Genomic DNA, 26,210 nt, shown 5'->3' on the forward strand with positions numbered 1-26,210 from the left:
CGTGTGCTTGTGCTTCCATATTGAAGTGAGGACTTTGGCTGGAAGTTGCAACAGTACTAAGAAGATGTGGCTATGTTGATAGTGTGTATAATCTGCTCCTGGTTCTGTACTGGCTTAATTTGTGAACAGCACTAGCAGCTATTTCCATCCCAGCTTGAGCCTGCTTTAAGCAAACTACACACTGGAGCTAATTACCCAGACCTTCTGTTTCAGTAATCACCATCACAGAGGGAAGGGAAACAACCACCCACCACCTGAGAGGCCAGGGCACCTCTTTGCTGAAATTCCAGCATTTTCCCCTCCTGGTTCATAAAGGATCAACAACAGCCTGGCATAGTCATTGCTAACAACTCACTGGATGGTAAGGGGGAAACAAACACAAAGCCAGAGCTTCAGATCAGACTCAGCTCTGACTCAAAAAGACATTGTGACAAGGATTAGATGTTCCTGGTTTCTTTCTCCTGCAAACAGTTCAGTTTGTGTCTGCAAGACTCTGTTGTGCTACCTGGTGGAAGGTAAGTAGGGATTTTTTATTTATTTTTTTTTTTTTTTATTATAAGGGAAGGCTGCATCTCAGCTGCTCATGTTACTGCACTGCCTGGACACTGCACACTCATTCCTGCATGAAATATTCAAGGGATTATCTTGTAATCAACTGTATAATCAGACCAGGCAATGGGTGTGTTTAGCCTTCAACCCTGGGGCTGAAGCAATGTTCCATGGAGACAAGTAAGTGTTGACTTAGGTTTTCCTTGAGAGAGGAATTTTATCTCATTGTGAAAAGCCAGGGGAAAGTCATTGTTTCCACTGGTGTCCCAGGTCATCTTCTCTCTGTAGCCTAAAATCTCTTACTGCCACTTCTTCCCCTGCAAGGGGAAGAGGAAGAAGAACAGCTGTAGGAGCAAAAATGAGGTTTGACTAGAAAGCTTCTACAGCATGAATTAAATAACCAGCTAGTTTAGCACAGCTTGCAATAATATAATATATTATACAGTCATTTGCTTCCTCTGATGGGTTTAGGAGCAGGGATAGAACAGGAGAGAATCTACCCACTGAGTATTAGTATCATAGAAATTTCCATATGATTCCTTCACTGGGAAAGGATTGGCTTATGACTGGTAAGGATGTGTGTGTTCATTTGTGTGTTCCTTCTTCACAGAACACCCTTGTGCTGCATGCATGTTCGCCTCAGTTTGACTTCTGACCAGTTTTGAGTCTGATTGCTGCCCTAGTCCTAACACTGCATCTAGCACTTTCTACATCATGAAATAGCAGGATATGCTTCAGCTGGACTGAAGGAAATAAGACTAAAAACAGTGCCTAAGGAATCATCCCAAGATGTGTTCGTCTTGGCTAATTTATAGTCAATGTTAGACATGGTGGGCCTGATGCTGCTCTCTCACACAGTGGTGTAACTCTCTTGATTTTATAGAGTGACTCCTGATTTGCTGGGGTGTGACTGAAAGCACAATCTGGTCTGTCATCTAATGGTTAGAGCAAATGATTGGGAGTCAGGACTCCTGAGTTTCATTCCTCAGTGTGGCATAGATTATTTTGTGGCCTTGGGCAACTCATTTAACTTCTCTACACCTCCACCTACCAATCTGTCTAATGGGGGATAGTAACACCTAGTGTTCCTCACATGCATGTTGTGATGCTTAGTCCATTAGTGTTTGCAAAGTGCTTTGAGATACTTGGATGAGAAGTGCAAAGCAATACCATTCATTTTGAGACCTGGTAGAAAAAAGACTTTTTTTCACCTTTTTTGTCAACAAAATTCAAACAATTTTTTTGACCATCTCTATTTAATGAATACTTCCTGGCTGTTCTGCCAGTGGGAATCATTGGTAGCAAAACACCATATAAATCTTGGTGGCAGCTGCAGAATGTATTCTGATAAACTGTTCAAAAACTGAACATCTTTCATTTATATCCTGGGGCAGGAATGTTAAGGAAATAAAGGACATAACTTTCAGGTTACAGCAAATGCAAAAATCATTGGATCCCATGAACAGGGGAGAGATGCTTCAAATTGCTTTGTAAGCCATTTGGGGACAGAGACTTTTTTTTTTGTTTTTTGTTCTGTGTTTGTCCCACGCCCGGCCAATGGGATCCTGGTCCGTGACTGGAACTCCTAGGTGCTACGGTAATACTACTAATTATACATAATACAATTAAATTACATGAAAATCCTTTTCATTGTCACAACTACTCCACTATAATTGTTTACTAAGCCTGTTGGGCCTAATCCTACAAGCACAACCACACAAAGGGCCTGATTCTTAGTTGTTCTTCATGGAAGTGGCTACATAACACCTGTACAAGGAGGGTGTAAAATGTTCCCACATGAGAAAGATAGCATTTTTATGTGACTTGGGCCAGGTATGAACAGTTATGTAAGGTGCAGAGTACTGGAGAGTTGAGGTTGTAAAGTTTACTAGTCCTGGGAGATCAGGGAGTACTCCAAGCGAAGCAGGGCCTTGAACTTTGGCTTTCTCTTGATCTACCTTTTTAAACCCACCTAATAAATAGTAAACCTGCTAGAGTGAGTGCCTTGCACTTGGATATTTTATTGAGTGGGGGGTTATAGGGTATTTCTTTGTACTATTGTTTATTTTTATCAATATTGTACCTTTATGTCAATTAGACATTAAGACCTATAAAGAAAAGATCTGCCCATTAATTATGAGGCATATATGGAAACCTAGAACCAGATCCAGCTATGGATCTGAGTCAGCACAGGAGTCTGCCTGCATGCTTTCAAATTACTGGCTCCAAAACACCCTAGCGATGGGCTCATTACAAATAAGCTAAGATAGGCAAGATCACCATTAGATAGGGAAAGTTCTTTATACGTATATTGTTGGCAATATGATGGTAAAAAATAGCCAGCTGTGTTAGATGGAGAAATGAAATCTTTTATAGACTAAATCATCTTATTGCAAAAGGCTTATCTAAGTGTCCTTGTCTTTCCCTAGGTACCTGGATATGGTGTTAGCTGATAACACAGAGCAGTGATAAATAATGCCATTAGACCAGATTGTGTTTCACCTGCTGGAGAGGAATGGTGCTTAGAAGTCTGTAAAAGTTGACAGAGAGATTACGTGCTTTTAATTATTAAGAAGTTATATAAAACTCCTCCCCAAATCCATTTAATGTTCCTGTAATCTATCTTCTCAAATGTGGCAAGTTCACCAATCCACCTCTAGTCTCTGCTGAAGTTGTGGGGTAAGGTCTGAATAAGTGACAGGGAGGCACATTAAAATGTTGTTACTTAAAATAAATAACACGCCTTGCAAAGAATATGCACAATTAGAAATGTTGACATTGTGGGGCAGGAGGCGGGACTGGGGAAGACCCAGCTGGTGGCTCCTACCCTGCACCGAGCTCAGCTGCTGGTCCCGGCTGGGCTGGGGAAGACGGGACTTCCTCTTCCCCGGCACAGCATCCGGGGCTGGGTCAGACCCACCCCCAGATTTCTTCCCTGGCTGCAGGAAGCTCTGCAAAGTCCCCCCTCAGCTGCAGGGGGAGGGATCCCTGTATAGGGATCTGCTCCCCCATCTGCCCAAACACTTTGCATCCAGACCCTCCTGCTGAGCCTCACCCCTCATACTCAGACCCGTCTGCTGAGCCCCATTCCCCCTGCACCTAGACCACTTTGATGACCCATCTGGACCTGAATCCCCACCCCACTGAGCCCCAACCAGCTGCATCTGGATCTCTGCCCCCACTCCCCCAGCATCTGGACACCCCCCACACACACTGAGCCCCAACTACCTTCACCTGGACCCCCATGCAGAGTTCCATTACCTGTGCATCCAGATCCCCCCCACACCCGGATCCCCCACTGAGCTGCCTGCACCCAGATTGCCCCACACAGAACCCTCTCACCTGGATTTCCCCCCACACTAAGCCCTTTCACACTCATATCCTGCCTTGCTGAGCCTGCCTGCCACACCTGGTGCATCTGCCACAGACGGGCAGGGCCCTGGGGTGTTTCTGGTCCTTGCACTGTGTCAGGGTTGGGTGCAGCCTTACTGCTGAGTCTGTGTCTCTGAGGGAGCTGCATAATGATCTCCCATCTCTGTGCAGCCGGTGGCCTGTGCTCCCCAATGCCATGCTGGAGCTTCCACATTTATTTGACAAACACATTTTGCAGAATTTTAAAATAGTGTGCAGAATTTTTTTTTGGCGCAGAATTTGTAATTGTTTTGGCACAGAATGCCCTCAGGAGTAGGCTTTTAATCTCTGCCTCAGTTCCCCATCTATAAAATGGGGTTAATCATACTCCCTTCTTCCCAACCCTTTGTGTGGCTTGTATATTGGAATTATTGTCTCTCTTGGGTGCAAGGACTGTCTTTCACTATGTGAATACACAGAACCTACTATAATGGAGCCTCCAAATTACCTGGGGCATCGAGGAGATAATGTATTACAAGTAGTAGTAACCTAGTAAAAACAATAACCATTCAAGGGTTGCAGGTAAATCAATAAGGAAAATAGCAAGTACTCAACTATCTTACTACACAGTTCCACTTTTGTTCAAGCTACTGGCATAGACAGCTAAGCCCAGAATATGACAGCAAAAGTGGTTAAGGAAAGTCGCATAATATGGACCAGACAGTGTAAATCAAAATAGGTCCCTCTGTGTTCCCTTAAGCTGCCCAGGAGTGGTTGCCCAGGAGTGATTGGAGTGCCACGCAGAGCCACTCACATCCAGCTGGGTGAGCACAACCCCGGCTGCTTTGCAGCCCTCTGCCTTGGAGCCCCTGCTGCTCCTGGGACCCTCCTGCTGGTTGTGCAGAGCACAGTTGGGGGTGAGGGGAGGGTGGTGCTGGGGAGATGGTACAGCCTCACCCAGGACTCTTAGCAGGAGGGGGTCTGAGGTCTCAATGGTGTTCTAGGTGGTGAGTGCCTATACCTTAGAGACAGCGCATGGGTGCTCAGAGACTTCCCCCGCACATAGCTGTGTGTGTGTGTCTCTCTCTCTCTCACACACACACACAGTCTCTCTACGCACACTTCCTCCTCCCCCCCCCCCACACACACACAGTCGGTGTGTCCCCACACAGTCTTTCACACTCACCTCCCAACACATACTTGTGGTGGTGTTTTGTTACTACTTGGTATTTCCTGCAATGCGCATATATTCTCTGTAATTTTATTCTTTCAAAGTGTGTTTTATTTTTTTGGCTGGTCTAGGCATTTCATAATTTTTATTTCTCTTTCATTTAAATTTAATTCTTTGAGTAATGAGTTCTGAAATGCCTAACCTGTCCTGGCTGGAGTAATTGGCCCTATGGTAACTTTTAAAAAATATATATTCTATCTAGGTTTTCAGTTTCTACTGGTAGCGTACATCCACACATTAGCTCGGTGCACATAACAAAATTTATTCCGCACACGGATGGAAAAAATTAGAGGGAACATTAAGGTCCATTGATTTTAATAGAACTATGCTGATCTCCACCTGCTGAGAATTTGGCCTTACATACATACTAAGCAAGTAACTTTCCAATGAGCAGCCTCTAACCCCTTTGGAAAATCTTGGCTCCAGTCTGTAGTCCGTGTTTATAGCTCAGCATGTTCTTTTGACTGGAGCAAAGTCTTGTGAGACAACCAGATAGACCAGGCTACTCATGCAAACTGAGACAGATGATGAATGGTGAAAAGGATGATGTTCAGCTGCACATGTACTAGACATGTTGAGTTGTTTATAAAACTGAATACAATCCACCTTGCCCCTGGTGAAATTCCTAACTATACAAATCTCCACTTCATAAGTCCCAGAAAACCGTGATACAGTCCCCTCTGCTTCTCTGCCTTGTGGATGCCCTGCATATCCTTCCCATTCTGTGTAAGCCACTGTCTGACTCATTCAATTACCTGATTAGAAGGCTTGTCTGCAGCTATACAACCTCACTGCTGTGATCTTGTCAGATGTCACAAGCTAAGCAGGGTCAGGCTAGGGGAGAACTTTGATGAACCAAGCAGATGCAGGCCAGTCACACTGAGGGAGGGGGCGGCAAGCAGGGGCTCTGTGGTGGTGTTAAGGCTGCTATCGCAGCAGCTTCTTACCATCAATTCTTCTGCTCTGACAGTGCAGCTGATGATTTTGGTAACCCCATTTTCACCACCACAAGGAGCCAGCGTCACTAGGGACAATGGCAACATGGAGCATGGCGGGGAAGTGGGTGGATGGAAAGAAATCACCAAATCAAAGGCCTAGTGCAGTGGGGAGTGCTGGCAATAATTCAGGACTGATTCCCCTCCCTGACAGGACTTTCATGCAGAGGCAGTCTGTAGCACCTTCAGACCCCTTTGTCAGAAGTAATGGAGATGGGCGAAAGAGAGTCTGCCAGTATTCTTTGTACCACCCAGCAAACATAGGGCAGGGGAAACAATGTCTCCTCCTCATGGCTGAGCCAGTGACAAGAAAAGAGGGGATATGCTATTCACCTTCAACCTAAAGGTGAGCCCAGGAGTGGGGCAAAGAGCCTGGCTCCTCACCAGGGCCATAAGGGGAGTGCAGCTCCCTCTCCTTGGCTGAGAGGAGGGCACACCCCTTCTTGGTTTGGTTAACAGCATTGCCTTAGAGCAGTGGTTCTCACCCTATTTACCATTGTGGCCTGCATATGCATCTTGCTATGTGGGCCACATCCACACAATATATATACACACACTACCTGTATGGCTCTGAAGATCTCACTTGGGCTGCAGCTGTGTGCTGATTGGGCTGCAGGTTCAGAGCCACCACCTAAGAGGCTCCTCTTCCCATGAGCTGGTGAGGTGAGAGCTCCCTCTCCTGTTTCCATCTGGTTAAACCAGCCTCGCCCTCTTGGCCCTGCAGAGAGGTAAGAGTTATGTGTTGCCACCAGAGCAGAGGGTTGGGATGTCATGTCTGCTACCCACTCTGTCTCCCACCTCTAAGAATAATGAGCTGGAGGCTTTCCGAGAATAATCTTGAGAATTTTCTTGACCTTTATGCATGGGCAGCAGGTATTGTAGGCAGTGGAAGGCTGTGCCTCCCCAAACAGCCTGGCGTGGCCCTGCTCACACTCTGTCGCCAGGCCAGGCCCACTCCTGTAGTTTCCTTCCAGTCCTCTGCCCTGGCCCAGGCTGGGGCTGGGCTGGCCGGCCTGCCTCCCAGCAGGGACTGTGGTGGCTGGTGCTGGGGCCATGCTATCTATGCTATCTAAATCAAAGCAGTGATCAAAATGAAATGTTTTGACTTCACTGAAATGAAGCATCTTGATAATGTCTCAAATTTGGACACATTTGATACAATCCTGAAAAATATTCAGATTTTGTTGAATCAGCATTTTTGGACTGAAAACTCTTTTTTGATCAGCTCTACTGGCAGCATTTCCTTGCACTATAGTCTTTTTTTTTTCTTTCTATATTTGATAAGCAAATATACCAAGATGCAGCCCCCCTCCCCCAGTCAAACCTGAGCATGCAATTCCCTCACACACACACCCCTCCCAAACTATAGGCCTAGATAGTAGCTTTGATCTTGTCACCTGCTGTGATAACTGGGCCTACAAATTTACCCTAATTGTAAATTCAACTGGTGAAAAGTGAGCAAAAGTTCATGAATTGTCACAATAATCTGTTGCACACAACTGTTTAAGAAAAGATGTGAAAAGGAAAACAGAAAAATCTAATTAAATTAAACAAAGTCCTGGGGTGGTATCAGTAGATTCTGTGTTAAGATTATGATGGAGAAACAAGAGGAGCAGAGGACTGGAAATCAAGGAACCAATATTGGTGTGTCGGAAATTAAGCCCAACTGGTGGACAAAATAATGAGGAAATATTATTCCACCCCCTCATCTGTTTGAGGCCCTTAAAGAGACTTTGAGGGGGAGAACTTTTAACATTCACTTTCACTGAAATTGCATCATAAGGATTTGTTGTCATAACACGAGGCCTTAATACTCCAGTGGAGACACTTGACCATCATCGCCGCATGAGCGAGGACCCCAACCTGATACAAGTGAGATCCTGCTTTGTCGTCCCCTCCCTCATATGCTCCTTTCTGCCCCCCATCATCTTCCTCTTGTCCTTTCTTTCTCTGCTTTTCACCTGTGTTGCTGTGATCCAGCCTGGTCAGATGAGATGGCCCATCCACCTCTGTCCAGCCTGAGATGGACCAGTAAAAGACAAGGACCTGACCAGACCAAACAGATGATGTCCCTGACCGAGGAAGTGAGCCAGAGTCCAAAGCAACAGCTGTCATGGCTGACCTGCCAGCCCAAAATCCCTTCTGTCTGTTATTTGTCTAAAGTCTTTTGTCTGTATCATTCCTGATGCAGAATTGACCAACAGAACTAACCCTTTCTTCTCCACCAGGAAAGATTGTTTGACTGAATAAGAGACTTTAACCAATGTTCACAGTGTCCAGAAAGGGACTTTGATATGTTTTGATTGTTTGTTTTGCATAAACAATCAGTTTCAATGCTCTTGACTTTTTTTTATTGTCTTCCTTTTATGTGTTTCAGTCAATACATTACTAACCTTTGGCATGAATTTTATAGTTGGTTTGCCATGAGCGGCATGTAAACCCACCATTCGGGGAGGCTAGCCCCTGACCCCATCCCATCTGCCCTGCTGGAAGCCACGCCCCAGCTGCCCTGAGTCCCCAGCTGCCGGCTGCCCCAGGCCACTGGCTGACCCTCCCTGGCTGGCCCCAACTGCCCTGGCCTGCCCAGCTTAGCCCCCGTTGGTTTCAGGGGAGAGGCTGAGCGAGGGCAGGAAGAGGACCAGCATGGGCGGGGCCACGGGGAAAGAGTGTGATGCTGGAGTGGGGCCTCGGGGCTGGGCCAAGGCCTGGCTGTTTGGGAAGGCTTAGCCTCCCGTGGCCTACTATACCCACTGCCAGTGGTGTTCGCCATGGTATTAAGCAGGCTAAGGTCTCTGTATACCACACTCCAGACCTTGTTCAACACTGGTTAATATTGAACCGTTACTGAGGACAGCTTTAGTGTATATATTGCATCTAAATTAATACAACATTTAGAGTGCCCAATGTGGACCCTAAAGGGTTAAATACATATATAGAATTTGGCCCTTGGCAAACAAACAATTGTTTTCAAAGTTAGTTTAAAACAAAAGTTTGTTTTCAAAATTCTTAAGTTTATTGAGCTTGCTTAAGAGAAGCATGCAAATCAAACCCTTACTGTTTTTACTTTTTAAAAAAATCAGAGTTTTAAAATTAACTTTTTTAAAAAAATCTTTAAATGGTTTTTAGTTGTATTTTTAGGTTTATAGTTTCTGTAATTGGTGTAATTTTGAATGTTTAAAGTATAAGAAAAAGCAAAAGCTGTTCAAATTAAGTGTTTTAAATTATTGAAGTTAAAGTGCTAAAGCAGACTTTTACTGAATCATCATCTTGGGTAACCCTCTTGTTAACAAAATGCCGGCTTAATTCATGGCTGCTACTGCATTAACTGAACTGAATATCAAACCACTAGAATCAATGGTTCTTGCAACACCAAACTGTTTGTGATGGGGGTTTTTTATGATTGTTTTATTTTTGCCCAATTTTTTTTGAAATATTTTTTTAGTTCTTTTTTGTGTTTTTTCTCAATTTTTTTTCTGATGTCAAGGATTTTTGTTGTTTTATGCATGTGAGATCACAGTGTTAATGTTGCAGATTAGTTGCCAGGTTCAGCTAAGTTGCCATGATGGTCTTGGTGGCAAAACAGGTGTGGAAGGTCTGTGATAGTCTAAAAATGCATGTGAATTTTTACTGCCTTTGGGTGTTGGAAACGTCTCATGAATGGTTCCAAAAGAACATCTTATTTCTGCTTTGTAGAAGGACGCAACACATTTGGTTAAAAATTACATCAGAGCTAACTTTTTTCCCCCTCCAGATAAGCAAATTTAACCACTGATGCAAACAATTGTCATGGTTTGTGTAAATGTACAGCTTTAACTGTGTAAGTGGCAAAAGAGGGCTGGGGAGAAGTTTTTTCCATCTTTATCCATTTTGGATGTGCAGCCAAAGAAGTGATAAGAGCTGTTTGTGGGTGTTTTTTTTTTAAAACATAGAACAGCAGCAGTTTTGAGATTTAGCTACAAATGAAACAAGCTGTAAGTTCTTAGCTTTAACATCTAAAAAGTGTACAAAAATTACAATTACAATCAAATCAAGATTTGCCATTCTTAAGGGAGGGAGACAGACTGAATTAGTCCAAACAATAAGCCTACTGCTATAACTCAAGGACTGTTAAAATCATTCCTAATAAATGAGAACGGTGGGAGACTGAAAATCAATGAACCAAAATTGGTATGTTGGATACTGGGCCCAGCTGGTGGACAAAATGAGGGGATGGGCTAGTCTGCCCATCACTGCCTTTGGAGTCCTTAAAGAGATTTGGGGAGAAAAATTGGCTATTGGAATGAGCATCACTATCATGGCTGATGCCTGCACTGTCTCCTGGGACCCACGACCTTCTTCACCCTGAGCCTGACAGATGTCCTGACCAGTCTGAACTAGAGAGAGCCAGATGACATCACCAGCTCCTCCTGAATCCCAAGCACTGCCGGGATTCACAACGGAGGGGCAGCTGGGCCAAATTTGAGTCAGTTGAATTGCGACCTGGAGTGCTGGGGTCACAACACTACTCAAATTTGGCCTGGCCACTCCTCCAGCATGACAGAGGGGCAGCTGCCCAGAAACCTGCTGCCCTAGGCATCTGCCTAGCTAGAGCACCTTGTTATAGGTTTTATTTTGTTGTTGGGGATGGGATTTATACACAACTCCTCCACATGATAGTTGAAAGCATTTATATAATCAGCTTCAGTGGCTAATGCAACAGGGAGACAATTTCTTGGCTCTTGATCCAGGTACAGCTGAGGATTTTTTCCACTGGAGACTCAACTCCAGTGCCTTCATAGCAAAAAGCTTTTAGGCTGTCAGGCTTCTATCACATGCTCAGTAAAACTGAGAAGAAGCTGTGTGGGGGAAGGGGCTGCAGGTTGAGGCAAGTAGGGGTTGGGGGGAGTGCAGGAGGGGTATGGGCTTTGGGCTGGGGCCAGGGATGAGAAGTTCAGGGTGTGGGAGGGGGCTCTGGGCTGGGGATGCAGGAGCAGTGAGGGCTCTGAGTGGGGCTGGGGATGAAGGGTGTGGGGAGGTTCCAGGCTGGGGCAGGGGGTTGGGGCATGGACTTACCTCAGGCATCTCCCAGTCAGTGGGACTAAGGCAGTTCCCTGCCTGTCCTGGCACCACACAGGCCAATGGGGGTGTGGAGCCAGTGCTCAGGGCGGAGGCAGCATGCTGAGCCCCATGGCCCACCCACCTAGGAGCCGGACCTGCTGGCTGCTTCCGGAGCACAGCACAGCGCCAGGACAGCTAGAGACTAGCCTGCCTTAGACCCACAGCACCACCAACTGGACTTTTAATGGCCCGGTTGGTAGTGCTGACTGGAGCCACCAGGGTCCCTTTTTGACCGGGTGCTCTGCTCGAAAACTGGACACCTGACAACCTTAGACACATCAATGCACAGGACAAAGGCCAACCCAGGCCTTCTACCTGTGACATGTTTTATATCTCTGAGGTAGGGTGACCAGATAGTACGTGTGAAAAATCAGGATGGGGCGGGTGGTAAATAGGAGCCCATATTAAGAAAACAAAAACCAAATATCGGAACTGTCCCTATAAAATTGTGACATCTGGTTGCCCTACTTTGAGGGTGGCAATGAGGTGCTGGGACATTCTGGGTATGTCTGCACTGCAACAGAAAACATGCAGCACTGAGACCCCGAGCTGAGATCAGGTGACTTACACTTGCAGGGCTGAACAGTGCCGTGTAGACATTCAGGCTCGGGCTGGAGCCTGAACTGTGAGTGCTACCCACCTGTTAGGGTTTCATAGCCTGAGCCCCATCCGAGCCCAAACATCTACATTGCAATTTTACAGCCTTGAGAGCCAGAGTCATCTGAGCCAGGCTAGCTATGGCCAGGCTGCAGGGTAGGATGGGGGAAGAGGTACCTCTGGGACACTCCCTACTTGACCATGTAGGGCAGGAAAGACATGGAGCTGCTGGGACATTTCCCCATGACTATATGATAAAACCCACTGCCAGGAAATTTGTCCAACTACATGGAAGGACCATCAGGACACTGATTTCCAGAGGTTGGGAAGAAGAAGCCACTAAGACAATCTCGTCAACTGTTCAAAATTAACCTTAATTGCATCTTGTGTGGCACAACCACACAGCTAGCCCATTTCTAACATGGATACTTTGCTAGATCCCACAGTCCAAATGCAACCTATGTAGAGAACATTGTGACTGACATCCAGCTTGCATTTGGACCCACTTCTCTTCACACTTGAAATGTCTGTTTTTTGACTTGACTGTTTTTTTTGTTTTACAGGTGAGAAGTTTTGGCCCTGAGAACTATTTACTAGCTAGGACCATGGGGGTTTATTTTAGGGTGAGTGTTCTGATGCATTATCCTCCCAGTTTAATGGCACCGTAGTATTTTCTCATGACCTTTTTAAAAGGTAATTGTTTGCTGCAGGCAATGGGCTGATGGCTATACCACCACAATTGAACAACAAAACCAGAGTTATGGGCTGAGGAGGCTTGGCTGAAAAAGATTTGCTATAAAATGAGTAAGTACTTTGTATTGTACTGAAATGGGTGGCCTCTGTCAATTGAAGCTGCATGGCACCTGTACAGATGCTGACAGCTGTAAATTCTCAGTCATGCAGATTCCTGGCCTCCTAATGTTCCATGTGATGGTTGCTCCTCCATCCATTCCACTACCTGGTGTAAAGTAGGGTGGCCAGGGCTCAACCCTCCCTGGGGAGGAGGGGAGCCACACCGGCCTGTTGTTCGTACTCGGGTCCTGCCCTGTTTCCGCAAGGCTGAGCAACAAAGCACAAAGTCAGTTAGGGGCTCAGGCCTTCTGGTGCAGGGGCTGAGCAACAAACAGTTAGTATAGAGGCCCAGGCCCTGCATCAGGGCAACAATAGTCAGGGCTCAGGCCCCTAGGCCTGAGTGCTGGGATGAGGGGGAAGACTGCCACCCGTGAGTGGGGTGGCAGGGGGGATGCAGGCCCACCCACTCCACTGCATCCCAGCCCAGGGCCCTAGCAGCAGCTATCACCGCTGACGGTCAGTGGGGATCCTGACCGCAACACACTGACATAGGTACCGGTAGATCTGCAGCCTGACTGGGGTTGGCTGCCCCCGGGCCACTTCCAATTTCCCCCTCTGGGCCTACCTGGTCTGTAGCATCAGCTCCCGGGAAGTCCCATAGCATGGGTTCTTCACAGCCGGGGCTGGAGGGTAGTTCCAGCAGTTCCTCCGGGAAGTCCGGCCAGGCTTGCTCCGGGGGTTCCTCGGGGTAACAGCAAGGGAGAGGGGGAGTCTTCGGCGGCTCCTCCTCGTAGCTGGCACAGGGAAGCTCCGGTGGCTCCTCCCAGTAGCGGGTGGGGGGGAAGCTCCGGCCAGTCAGGGTAACTGCCCTGGGCTCCAGCGGCTTCCCAGTCCCGAGCCCTCTCTAGCAGGTCTGCTCCCGATGGTGGCTGGGCTCCCACTGAGCGCTGATCGCTGGCTTTTGTACTTCCGGGTCGCTGCCTGACCTTCTGAGGGGCGGGCTTACTGCTCTGTAGCCCCGCCCCTTCAGGTGTCCAGCAGGGCTCAACCCTCCCTGGGGAGGAGGGGAGCCACACCGGCCTGTTACACTGGGAAATCAGATGTCATGGATTTCACTCTGAATGTGAGAAGATTTGGACTAATCCCAATTTCTGGCGGTCTGGTGTTCTAGAATTTGTGACCCTCAGCTGAACAGACCAGTCAGTTAGACCCTGGGCTCTGTGATCAGTCATGCATTGTTCAGTCATGGCTCCTGCGCCATGTTATGGTGGAAGCTAGGCCCATTAAGAACCTAAAATGGACCAATTAATGAATGGGAAGCCAGTGCAGATTGCAAAGCACTGGTGTTACATGTAATCTTTGGCCTGTCCCACTTAGGAGATATAACTTGTCCAACACATGGCAGCATAACTTCTCCACAGGTCTTTGCCTTCAGCCCCAGATAGTGATTTGCCATAAAACCAACTTGGAAGTGCTGAATGAATGGATCACTGGGGCCTGGTCTTCTTCTGAGAGGAAAGGGCAATGTCTTGTTGCTAGTCAAAGATGAAAGAAGGTGATTTTGATGACTTGCTATTTGGGTATCCAAGAGCAACCATGCGTCTAGCAGGACCGAGTGGCTGCACACCATTATGATCATGTGCCCTAGAGTTTAGGCTAGTGTATTGCCCATCATTTCATGGGAAACATCAGCACACCCATTGAAATCCCCAGCAAGGATGAATCTCAGAGGTAGAGAGAGTCAGTCAGAAAACTGGGACAGTAAAATGTAAGGAGTACGTGGTGATAGGCTGCAGTGTGAGATGGCAGGGAATAGGGAAGCAGAGGGTGAGATGTTCAAGGAAGTGGGGAAAACATCAATTCAGCCCTGGTTCTGATTGCAGCATCACTTCCTACTTCTCAGAGATGTGATTGTTTAAGCAGGGAGACATTCTGGGGAGGTAACTTCTGCAAGATGAACGAGGTCCAAGGGCAAGTGTCACAGATGGCAGAAAAAGCTGGTGGCATTGTTTACAAAGAAGTGCTGATTTATTGTATAATGCTTGATCACACTTTGGTTCATTATGAAATACACTCAAGAGACCAAATGACCAATTTGTCAGGTTTATTGATCTGGTACAGGCAAAAGGTTCTATATGTTACCAGTCTCCTATGCAGCGATGTTATATTCACCTTACACAGCAGGTGTACTCCCCCATTTACACATTTCAGCTGGTATTATTTATATGATTTTACAAGTTACCCTTCTCCAACCCATCAATTTGTCCCACTTCCCTAACTTGTTGTTTTGTTCCTTCCTTATGTTAGTATCCAGAACAAAGATTCCAGGTACTGATCTGGCAAGGTACTTCACTATCTAAGATATTGAATGAATATATCTTGCTTTTTGACAACTTCTCTATCCACTTATGCCAAATGCTTACTTCTGCAAATGTGAGGAGTTATGGGATACTTAGCATAAGTGAACAGGATTATGGTGTAGGCCAGTTTACACACACACACAGACAAAATGGTCGATGTTGGTATGGTGGGTCCCATGCTGTTCTTGAGAAGGGGGGCTAAGATGCCACCCCTTGCCTCTGTTCTTGGGGCCCCGCTAGTGGCCTGGGAAGGTGGTAGAGGAGGGAAGGGGTCTGGGTTTGCTCCTCACTCTGAGCCCCAGCCCCTCTTACCCTCTTTTGCCCTTGGGTAGAGTTACCCTCGGTCCTTGACACTGGGGGAAGGGAGTCTCCCTGCTCTGCGGGGTAGGGTCTCCCATTCTCTGGTCTTTCAATTCTCAGCAACATGCCTCCAAACTCCAGTTCTTGCTCCACCCTGTCTGCCTGAAGCAGAGTTTTGTTTGTTTGTTTTTTAATTAGGTTCCTTACAGGGCCTTAATTGGCTACAGGTGCTCCAATTAACATGTAGTAACTTTCCCTACTCTACAGGGAACCACGCCTTAAGTAGCCTAGGGTTTCTGCCTGCTCACTTCCCAGCACCCAATAAGACCAGTCTCCCACTACTCCCTGGCCATGTTGTATCACAATATATATAGGCATGCATTAACTACACCATATCTATCTAATATAGAATAGTTAGATGTGATGTGGATAATACATATATTATATAGATATATATTTATATGCTTCCAGCATTTATATTAGAGAACCAAAGGACAGGACAAGGAGAGCTTTGCCATTCAGCCAAGCAGACTTGACAAAAAGGGTATATGATGGTTGGCTCACACAGAAGTTGGGGGCTTTTTTGATTCAGAAAACAAGGACTACTATGGGGTAATGTTTTGTGGTTATCTTGTGGATAGGAGACACCAGTGATGGATTAGGGGTTGGGTTGGGTGGGGTGGGGGGCAAAGACAGATCTAGAGAATCAATGTGAATTTATTTGGAATTGGAGCAGAAGATCCTATCACTAGAATCAGTCTATCTCTGGAGTAATGGATGCTTGCACTGCCTATGAATGAACAGAGAACTTCAAGGATGTCAATCAGCACCTTCCACCAGCACTAAGGAGTTGCTGTAGCATTCATTTGTAGAAACATTGCAAAGTGATACTTGGCTGACTGAGTCATAGTCAGCTCTGTTTCAGTTTGCTGAGAACATTATCATCTTTCTCTCTGAGGTATCCCATCATATCTCTCAAGCTGCTGAGGCCTAAAAGTGGGACACAATGTGTGGCAAAGACCCCATATGAGGGAAACAAACAAATTATTTGGTCAGGAAACTTGAAATACCATGGGATTCATTCCTTCGGTGTAAATAACTCCTCCTGTAGCCTTTGGTTCATATTTTCATGTTCATTTTCTTTCTTTTGAGGTAAATACTATTCAGTGATAAAAGTGAGGGGAAACCAAATGTATGTAGAACAGAGGTAACTCTGATATTAAATGAGTGACATCCCTTGAAATGAGGGACACAGTATGGGTCACACTAGTAGCCCAAGTAAAACAGTCAAAAATGCTGTTAAATAAGCTTTACTTGTATTGCTTGGTATGTTGATACAATGAGTGCAATGGTCAGAATCATCTGGAATAAAGCAGTCTAAAGAAAGAAAGTGAGATCTGAATGGTAAATTCCTTAGCCATTAAAAATAAAGGTTAAATGAAGCAGCTTCTGGAAAGGTTTACTATGTACATTTACGAGAGAAACAGTCGCACTGCTTTGCAGATGGTACTTCATGCTGCACCACTGTGCCATTAGCACAGCGCAGGGAGACGGTCACCGGAACTGTCTGAGTAGCTGAACAACAGGTGCACTCATCTTCAAGTCTATTCATTTCAATAGAGTACTTGGTTTTGCTTCTGCATTTGCCCTGAAAGTGAAACAGATAAAGTTTGAATCTTGCCAAATAATAGTTTACTCCACAGATTTCTGATAAAGATCCAAATTCTGCCCTCAGTTTTATCCAAGCAGACTCAAGGAAGCTAATGGAAGTTTTTGCCAGGACTTCGTAATGGGTTCATTTGATTGGTCTTCGTTGGTTGTTGGTCTCATGCTTCATGTTTTCAGCCAAATGCCAAAATGTTATTTCACAGCTCCCTTGATATGTTTACACACACAAGGTAATCCTGAGCAACAGCTGACGACACACAAACAAGCTCGTACATTATCCTAGAATGTTTACAGTATTGTGGTAAGTTTGATAGGCCCAGATAACAATAGGAAACAATAGTAGTGGGGCTTTGGGCACCATTATTTCAACAGTCTTTAAAGTTTGTATTTTAAAAAAAAGGCATCTTAACTTCTGTTTCATATATTTCTAGAGCATCCATAATTCCTGTTGCCCTGCCTGCTGATCACCTCCATTGCTTCCCCCACACCATTCTCTCCAAATGCGTTAGTTCCTTTTTCCACGTTTTTCTAGTTTCTCTGTATCTGTTTTATATTACAGCAACTCAAACTGTACACAGTATTGCAGCTGTTTTAAATTTGTTTGACTAAATGAAAATTTTTAAGGAAAGTGTCTGATTTTTCCACCCAGAAACCAAGAGCTTTTGTGGAAAAATCAAGGATTGGTTTTCAGCAATTTTTGGCCAAACAATTTTGGTTCTGCTGCTGAATTTTGACTTTTTGTCAAAAAATGAAAATTTGTTTTTTTGACAGTCAAAATTATCCAATGAAAATTTTTATAAATTTTAATTTTTATTTTCCATTTTCATCACAATTTTCTGGGGAAAAAATTCTCCAAGCACTTCTACACAGTATTCAGTTTTACCAGTGCTGCATAAAGAGGAAAAATTACTACTTTGATTCCATCTGTACAATACTGTTTCTACACAACTTAATTGCATAATGCCAAACATAATGAAAAAACCCACAAACTGAATACTCCTCTTTGATTTCTAACTAGTACTTGTCCATCCATTTGTGCTTATCCTTGTTACTTTTTATTTTCCCTAATTTATACAGGCTACAGGCACAATAGCAATTTACATTGTAGCTTGTACTATTCTAAACCATTGTATAGGTTGTAATGTACAGTTGTGTAAGGATCACTTGCTAGCATTTCTGAGATGAAATGCGAGTGAGTCTGCTCTACCGATAACAAGAGGTTTTAGGAGTGGAGCTCATAAATGCGTTGCCCAATTCAAATTGATTGGGTAGGCAGCCTCTGAGCACACCTGCACATGACTTAGTTGGCAGAATGCCTGTCTTCCCTGGTTTGTGAATTGTAAACAGAAACAGGTTCCTCCCTGCAGCCTAGACTTAGGCATTAAACTCCAAGAGAGGGGTGGAGCTTAGCATTCACCCTTGTCATTGGTGTCTCCCATGGGCTAGCTTAGGCAGCTCCCCACCTAGTTTGCAGGCTTTGTGGATCATGTTCTAAGGTGCCTCTCTCTCTCCATGTATTGTATAGGAGCCGAGGCACCTAACTCAGGCTTTGCGGATCAGTGTTGTTCCTGTGATTTTTCTCGGCACCTAAACGTTAGGTTTTTTTGACACTGAGCATCACAATGATTAAGTCCTTTTTTCTGGGCCCACACGTTTACCCAAAATGAACTATGGCCAGATTTCTGAATTAAAATCTTCACACTGAATCTGAAATCTGCCCTGGATCTTTCATAGCCACAAGATCCAAATAGCCACTGACTTAATGGATAGAGATGATAATGCAGCAGTTTTCTTATTTTGGAGTTAAGCAAGTATTGGACAGCATTTCTGAACTGTTGACATGTCCTCTTCCCTTAAGGCTTTCATGGTTTGAGAACAGCGGCTGGAGGTCTTAAAGACCCTGGGGCACATAGTCCCAAGTCACTGCACCCAACTCCACTCCTTTCCAGCTGGTCACAGAAAGGAGAAAGATGCTCCATTTGGCAACTACAGCAGTCAAAGAAATTATCCCTATGGAAGGGTGCTAAAAGAAAAAACCTTCCCTAATCGCAGTGTGGTTTAAAGTAAAAATTCAGGCATAATAAAAATAGAATGGGAAGTTATTCTGTTGCAGCCAGCCTGGGAACCAAGCTTCTCATTTGTTTCCCAGTGCCATCTATCAAAGATAGAAGGGGACATCTGGAAGGAATGTTCTGCTCCTGTTTCAGATTGTATCCGCTGTATTACATGAGCGGAGTGATGGGGAGAAGAATCCAGTGGCATTACACTTTTGTTCAAATTACAGAATTTGATGGGATATGTGGAACATAAGAGCACAATGTGTGGGCTCAAATACTGAAGTCACGTCAAATCCTACAGAGCTCAATTTTTAAACCTGAGTGCTTATGTGTTAGGCACCTAAATACTTATTTAGGCATTGATGTGTTGACTTAAGAGTCTAGAGGGGGATTTATGTACCTAACCTTAGGGTCACAGATTTGAAAATTGGGCCCCATAAAATTAAGGGTGAAATTCATTCAAGGGCAGAAGATCCCAGCAAGGCAATTTACAATACTCAGAAGCTCCATTCATGTTGCTTCTAGTTCCTGGAGAGACATGTGGATATTAAATTGGGTTTTCTGATCAGCCCCAAAGCGGGGAGGGGGGAAATCAAGTTAGACTAAATGGAATCAAATGTGCACAGCTGAAACTCCTGCATAACTGGTGCAGAGACAGAAGTCAATGTTCCATTCTGTTGAGTGGAATGGAAGCTAGTGAGAAGCCAGTGACTTATCCTTGGGTGGAATAGGGAAGCAAATTAATTCCCTTCAACAAACCTTGTTGAGATCCCTGTGCAAAGGCCATTTACCTTGGCTTTGAGCAGCGAGGGGTGAATACATGAGAAAGTCATACCTTTACCTAGCAAGAGGAGGGAAATAGCACTGCAAATGTAGCAAACCACTCCCTTTGAAAGTGTGTCATGTTTTGCCACAATTCTGTACTGACAAAATGAAAATAGATTTTTCTTACCTCACACTGGAAAATAGGCACTCCACCTTCAGCCTCACAGCCATTGATATTCAGATACGTCAGCCTGGAATTTACTTGTCTGCATTCTGCTTCTATACCTATCAAGTCAAGAAAGAAGGGGAATTTGCCAATGGTTGAAGGCGTTTTTTTAAAAAACATTCTGGCACCGTTCTCTGCTTAGAACACACAAAAATTGTCATTGGCCATATGCCATTATTAGCAAGACCCCAGTAAAAGACGTAGATATGTTTCCATGTGGCAATTAACACAGGATACTGTGAATATACAGTACTGCAGCCTTAAAATTCCATTGAATACCACTGAGTTCCTGCATAAACCAATCAAAAACCATGACAGTAAAAGAATGCCTTGCTGAATGACCAGCGATATATTAAAACCCCAGGATAGTACCTCACCTGGCTCTTGTTCCACTGAATAATATTTATTATAAATCTGTCTTATTTTTTTTCCCAAATAGGATTTTTGATGGACTATTGTTAACAAATAAAAGATGTTCAGTTGTGCCACTGCAGCGTTTTAAGTATAGACCTGCCCATAATAAGTTACAACCAGTAAAATACACCCCTTTCCCATTAATTCACAACTATTGAAGTCAGTAGTTGTCGATCTTGATTGGCTCCCAAGTGCAAGTGTCAGGGAATATACTGCAGAAAGAGATCACATTCTTTCGCTGAAATAAACACTGTGCAATGTTTAGCACCACTGGCATGAGAAGGTGCAATTCCAGGGGGTGTCAAGAAATGAACATCAGAAATGACTTTTGGATTGAAATTTCCTCTTATCAGCACCAACTTTCAAAATGGACTGCCAGGGTTATTTCCTATGGAAATTTACTTTGAGAAATATGTTGAATTTTGCAGCATGAAAATAATGGGGTTAAATTCTCCATTCCCATTGCTGGACTTGGGCGGGTAAAAGCCTGACTTCAGTCAATGGAAGTTTTGCCATTGACTTTAATGGGGACAGGATTCTGTCCTGAGCAACTGCCGTTTGGTGCTCTTGACACTAGAGGATAAATGCTGACTGTCCCTCCTCTCCACCTCATGAAGAATCCACGTAAAAGGCAATACAGGACTAGACCTGCAGACCGTGTTTGTCAGTGGGATGCTGTTAGGCTGGGGGAGGAGCCAGAGTGCTGTTGATTGGTCCCATGAAGCAGGGCTACTGCAGCCCACAGGCTGTGGTCGTTACTGGATAGCAGCTCCCTTTTCCCTCCCACCAGCCCTGTACAGATCCAGATTTTATACATATACATTTTTATACATAAGATAATTTGGCCCAACCACTTTATTCATTTTCCCATGCTAGCTAATGATTTGCGAAGGAGCTAATGCTCTTCTAAGTGGCCTTTCTACACACAGGAAGCAGTGGTTCTTCATTTGCAGTGTTAATACAGCACCATCGCTGTGCGTCAAGATGAACTCTTACTTTAACTCTAGCTAGCAAATGAATCTTCCATGACTGGGAGACAGCCGACTATTCAGCGCTCTAAGTTGATTATTTATCAATTAGAATCTATTTTTACTTTCTGTATTGTCCCTCTCCACAACCATTCATTCAGACAGAACACTGCAATCAGCTGGCCAGCTGCAAACTGACCAAAGAAATACAACTTCCTTTTGATGTAGGTGTCCTCCCAGCAGCTAAAGAAACAGCTTCCCATCTCTTTTCCAAGATAACATTTCCAGCCTTATTGCTTTTCTGCCTTTCTAGCGCTTCACAAGTGATCTGAAAAAAGCTCCACAAGCGTGAAAAATGTTGCTGGCTGCAAGGCTGGAAACGCCAGTTCACTTTCAATGCTTTAATCACTTTGTGTCTGCACTCTGCTTGGACACGTTTTATCAAACAGACAGTCACAACAGTTGACACTCATCCCATTTCAAAATAACTGTCATCAGACTGTCGCCATGTCTTCAATGTTTCTTTGCTCCCAACTGAGAGACGTATTATCCAATCACATCAATTTGGTTTACAATATTTATTTTGGATTTCATAAGCCACACCCCCTCCAGGCAGGTCAGGTCATATATATATAATTTAATGAAATGGACAGTGTCAAGATCAGAAAGGGGAAAAAGCATGAATAGCAGAGACACAACTATGCTTCTTTCAGGGGTGAAAAGAAAAGGACCATCCTCTCCCTACAAACCACTGTATCCTTGAGCACCACTGCTTCCTATCATCTCACTCCTGCAGGCAAAAGGCAAAGAAAAATGATAAACCCAGCACTATTTCCTGAGGCCCATAATAACAGGGTCTATTGGACCAGCTGGGGAGCAAGTACGAGAGTGGAAGGGCACCCAGCCCTGAAAATATTCAGCTACCAACTCCCTCGTGTTGAAGACAAGGAACCATTCACTCAAGCACTCGAGCTGACCTCAATTGCCTTGGCATACCACAGAGAGGGAGGATGGCTTCATAGACAACGAGTGCCCCAGCCAAATATCAGGCCTTATAGACCAGAGTCAACACCTTGATTTGCACCTTTAACTGAACAGAATCTATTTTTTAATAGTTACTTTTTTAGATTGAGTAGGCTGAATGACCTGGAAAGGTTATGCAACCTGTATATCAACCTTTATAGCCATGAGAAATGGATTATTCTATTATCTGGGGTATAGGTAACAGGCTACATATTACTTTATTATATATTGTGAGCTTTGATGAATCGTTAGGCCATGACAGACATTTAATTAAAGGGATGGGATAAAGAAGGAAAATTGTGCACTGGAGGAAGATTACCATTTGACTCAAAGCCAGTAGCCTGAGTAGTGTGAAGGAGATCTGATCACCAGAGATAGAGCTCCTTTTGAAATTAGGTGTGTGAGAGAGGGAGTGAGTGAATGTGTGTAAATGACAGGTAAGGTAAATATATTGGGAAGACTGAAGGGTTAGTATTTATACAGTGCATTTACTATAAATGCTAAGGATTGCTTTTCTTCTCTCTGATCTTGACTGTAAATTTACAGGCTCAGATGTTCCAAGCCAACTAGAACATTTAACCACACAATTAATTTCCATTAGCGTAATGTGGCTAAATGGCTATTAGCCAGGATGGGTAAGAATGGTGTCCCTAGCCTCTGTTCGTCAGAGGATGGAGGTGGATGGCAGGAGAGAGATCACTTGATCATTGCCTGTTAGGTTCACTCCCTCTGGGGCACCTGGCATTGGCCACTGTTGGTAGACAGATACTGGGCTAGATGGACCTTTGGTCTGACCTGGTACGGCCTTTCTTATGTTCTTATGTTAAGTGGTTTTTAAAATCTCAAGCTGCTTGTTTGTGATTTTTCTATTATCCTGCATACAGAATGCTCTTTAAATATAGCATTTTAGTTCCATTGAAATATTGGGACTTACTGTATAATGATTGACAACTGGGATGATACTTATTAAGTTGCAGTCATTAGTGTCTTTGGAGAGAGTGAGAAAGGTGACCTCCTGCACCCTAAACAGAAAGTTCAGACCACTTCCTTTTTTATTTATTTTTTTCCACTTTAGCCCATCCCAGCAATGTGATCTCATGTGAGAGTCACCATCCTTTCTTCCACTACAAGGGAATACCTTCCAATCATATCAGTCTGTATAAAGTGGCCTCAAGTAAGTTAAGGGCTGTTATAAAGAGGATTATGATCAATGGTTCTCCATGTCTGCTGAAGGTTGGACAAGAAGTAATGGGCTTAATCTGCAGCAAGGGAGATTTAGGTTAGATATTAGAAAAAACTTTCCAACTATAAGGAGAGTTAAGCTCTGGAATAGGCTTCTAAGGGAAGTTGTGGAACAGGTTGGACAAATACCTGTCAGGGATGGTCTAGGTTTACTTGGTTCTGTCTCTAAACAGGGGGCTGGACTTGATGACTTCTCAAGCCCTATATTTCTATGATGCTATTATTCTAATACCAATGTTTAATTGGCTGGAGGGTTCATGTCCAAGTGACAAAAGCACTTTCCATGACTGCTTTGTCCCGGCCAGCACCTGGCTATCCTTAGTGAATCTGGGAGCTTCAGAGTCAGGGAAAACCACAGGGTCAGTCTGTTTAAAGTGTTTTCAATCAACAAGCCCCTTTATATTAATTATAACCAATTCCCATCTCTTCTCTATCACAGGGGACTCTGTACATGCCAGCCTGCGGAAACAGGCATGATGTCTCTGAAACACTTTCAAACTTTGTCCATCTTGGGAGCAAATGACCAGGATGGAGGCTCAAACCCAGGTCTCTCACATGGGAGTGAAGAATACTAGCACTAGATCCCTGGGGATGGTTAACCTCATAATATAACATGCTGCTCACTATTCACTTTGATTACTGGGTTTGGTTTACTTTGCTTCACATAGTAAGAAAGAATGTAATTTCAAAAGATAATAGGTTTCATTCAGCCTTAAGATATGCTGGCTCCTGCCCAGTGGAGGGCCCATGGGAGTGAAGAATATGCCAAGAAGACGACTGCAGTGGAGAAAGACACCTACAAGCTTTGCTCCAGAGCTAGTCAGTGCCAACATAACAGTGTGTGGCACAGGTTGGAAGATGGCCTGGCCAAGGCTGATTCAGCACTTCCCCTCTACAGGTGATGCTCCTTAGGAACCAGAGTTAGAATTTAAAATCGTTCGCACCTGGTAGCACCTAATGGCAAAGACAGCCTGGAGACAAATGCCACGTGCCCTCCCTGGATGTGAACCCTCCCTTGGGTAAAGTAGCCCTTGCTGGCACAGAAGGGTGTAATTTTCAACCCTACACCAACAGAGGTGAATTCATTTTTTGACATCTGTAAAACATATGTAGCATGGTTTGGAACTGGGATTTTTTCTTTGTATTTTCCTTACAGTATGCAGTATATTTCCCCACTTAGTTAAATAAAATCTGTAAGAGATATAGAGAACAGATATGCCTTGAATGATTAATAACATTTATTTCCTCCTGGCCCTCAAAAATTAGAAAAGCTATCCACCTCAGTTTATTCCAAAATAGTTTCCACCTAGGAAGTTAAGACAATAAGAAAATGGTTCATATCATGTGAGACACTTTGTCTAAGGACACACAGATAAGCTACAGTTGGGAGTTCCACTCCCCAAGAATAGAAACTAAAATGGCACTGTTAATCGCCTAAGCAAGACTCTCTCATAATTTGCATATGGACAACATTTCTTCCTTCCTCCCAAACTAGCTAAAAAGAACTCCAAAAAGTTGCCAGGCAAGGTTAAGATCCTAATTTCCTATGAAAAGTGACCCACTTCACTTTGCAAGTGGGTCAAGAGATGAGTGGGTCAAGATATAATTTAAGCGAACTAGAAATAACCTGCTGTGAGATTGAAGGTCAATAAAGCAAACTGCCTGTTACCCCCAAAAATCCAAACCATATTTTCACCCCCAACTATAAACTATACATATGTTTGCCTTGTAAATCAAATATGATAGATAATCTGTTTTGTCCTGTCAGTTTGTCTTTCACCCCAAACTTGAAGCTGCATGTTTTCTTGTTTTGTGAGTCAGAGCTACATCTCCTTATATGTGCATAACATCTCTAATTCGATTTCAAATTCTATATAACATGCAATGCTTATGTACAATCAAAGAATGTATGAAATAGGTCCATCAAGTTTGGAAGATTATAAGGCATTATTCTTGCTTCCATTGGAAATAACTGTGGCCCTTTAGAAGTAATAGGAATTGTAAGGCACAACGAAGAAGGAATGCTGAAAGATTTAAACCAACTTTGGATCATTAAAAGAAATTGCTTAAAATGGAGAAATTTCCAATTAATAATATGGGCTAGTATTGAAATACAAGCTTTGAAATGGATCAAACATAAAAAGCCTCCAATAAGAAAAGGACTGGAGACATTTTTTATACCTCATCACCATCTATTAGATACCAATGGCAGCAGCAGAGAAACTGAGAGCTGAAATCTGAGCACTCAGTTGGTATGTGTCCAATAGAAATAAGAGGGAGCTTCCCTCCAATGAGTCCTAAAGTCAGGGCATATAAAACTGAGGTCACCAGTTATGTGAGACCCTGAGTTGACTGAACCCACCATGCTGCAGAATCCCCAGTGTGATGAATGCCAGGACCGGTTTCATGGAAAGGAATCTCCCTCACATCCCAGGGTTAAGAGGATAAGATGAAGTGATGAGATTTCATTTCAAAGATTGTATTTCCCTTTCTGTTCTTTAACATAAAAAACCTGCAGGTTATCTTGATTACGTCTACACTCTCTAGTGAGACACCAAAAGTAACCCTCATTTAG

At 44.1% G+C, this 26,210-nt stretch overlaps 2 protein-coding genes and 2 long non-coding RNA genes across 5 annotated transcripts in view; 2 read left to right on the forward strand and 2 right to left on the reverse strand.

Annotated features, from left to right (window-relative positions):
- ANO2 (anoctamin 2) overlaps nt 1-234 on the reverse strand; it is a 329,541-nt gene extending 329,307 nt beyond the window's left edge. Inside the window, exon 1 of the mRNA XM_039539558.1 lies at nt 1-234. Within this exon, the coding sequence (XP_039395492.1) occupies nt 1-19 (19 nt within the window). The 5' untranslated portion in view covers nt 20-234.
- Nucleotides 122-26,010, forward strand: LOC120405807. The gene is made up of 4 exons (XR_005598900.1): nt 122-515; nt 12,384-12,443; nt 12,531-12,624; nt 24,075-26,010. It is a non-coding gene; the product is annotated as an uncharacterized LOC120405807 (long non-coding RNA).
- On the forward strand, nt 581-3,151 carry LOC120405808. Its single transcript, XR_005598901.1, has 2 exons — nt 581-729; nt 2,979-3,151. It is a non-coding gene; the product is annotated as an uncharacterized LOC120405808 (long non-coding RNA).
- Nucleotides 14,700-26,210, reverse strand: part of VWF (von Willebrand factor) — a 232,140-nt gene continuing 220,629 nt past the window's right edge. Inside the window, exons 50-51 of one of the 2 annotated variants that reach the window (XM_039539548.1) lie at nt 19,950-20,047; nt 14,700-16,920 (exon numbers count right to left, since the gene is read on the reverse strand). In XM_039539548.1, the coding sequence (XP_039395482.1) occupies nt 16,735-16,920; nt 19,950-20,047 (284 nt within the window). In that variant the 3' untranslated portion in view covers nt 14,700-16,734. The remainder of the gene's footprint in view (nt 16,921-19,949; nt 20,048-26,210) is intronic. The other variant, XM_039539538.1, reaches the window with a different exon arrangement.

This window comes from Mauremys reevesii, linkage group 1 (assembly GCF_016161935.1).
Source record: "Mauremys reevesii isolate NIE-2019 linkage group 1, ASM1616193v1, whole genome shotgun sequence".
NCBI classification, from domain to species: Eukaryota; Metazoa; Chordata; order Testudines; family Geoemydidae; genus Mauremys; species Mauremys reevesii.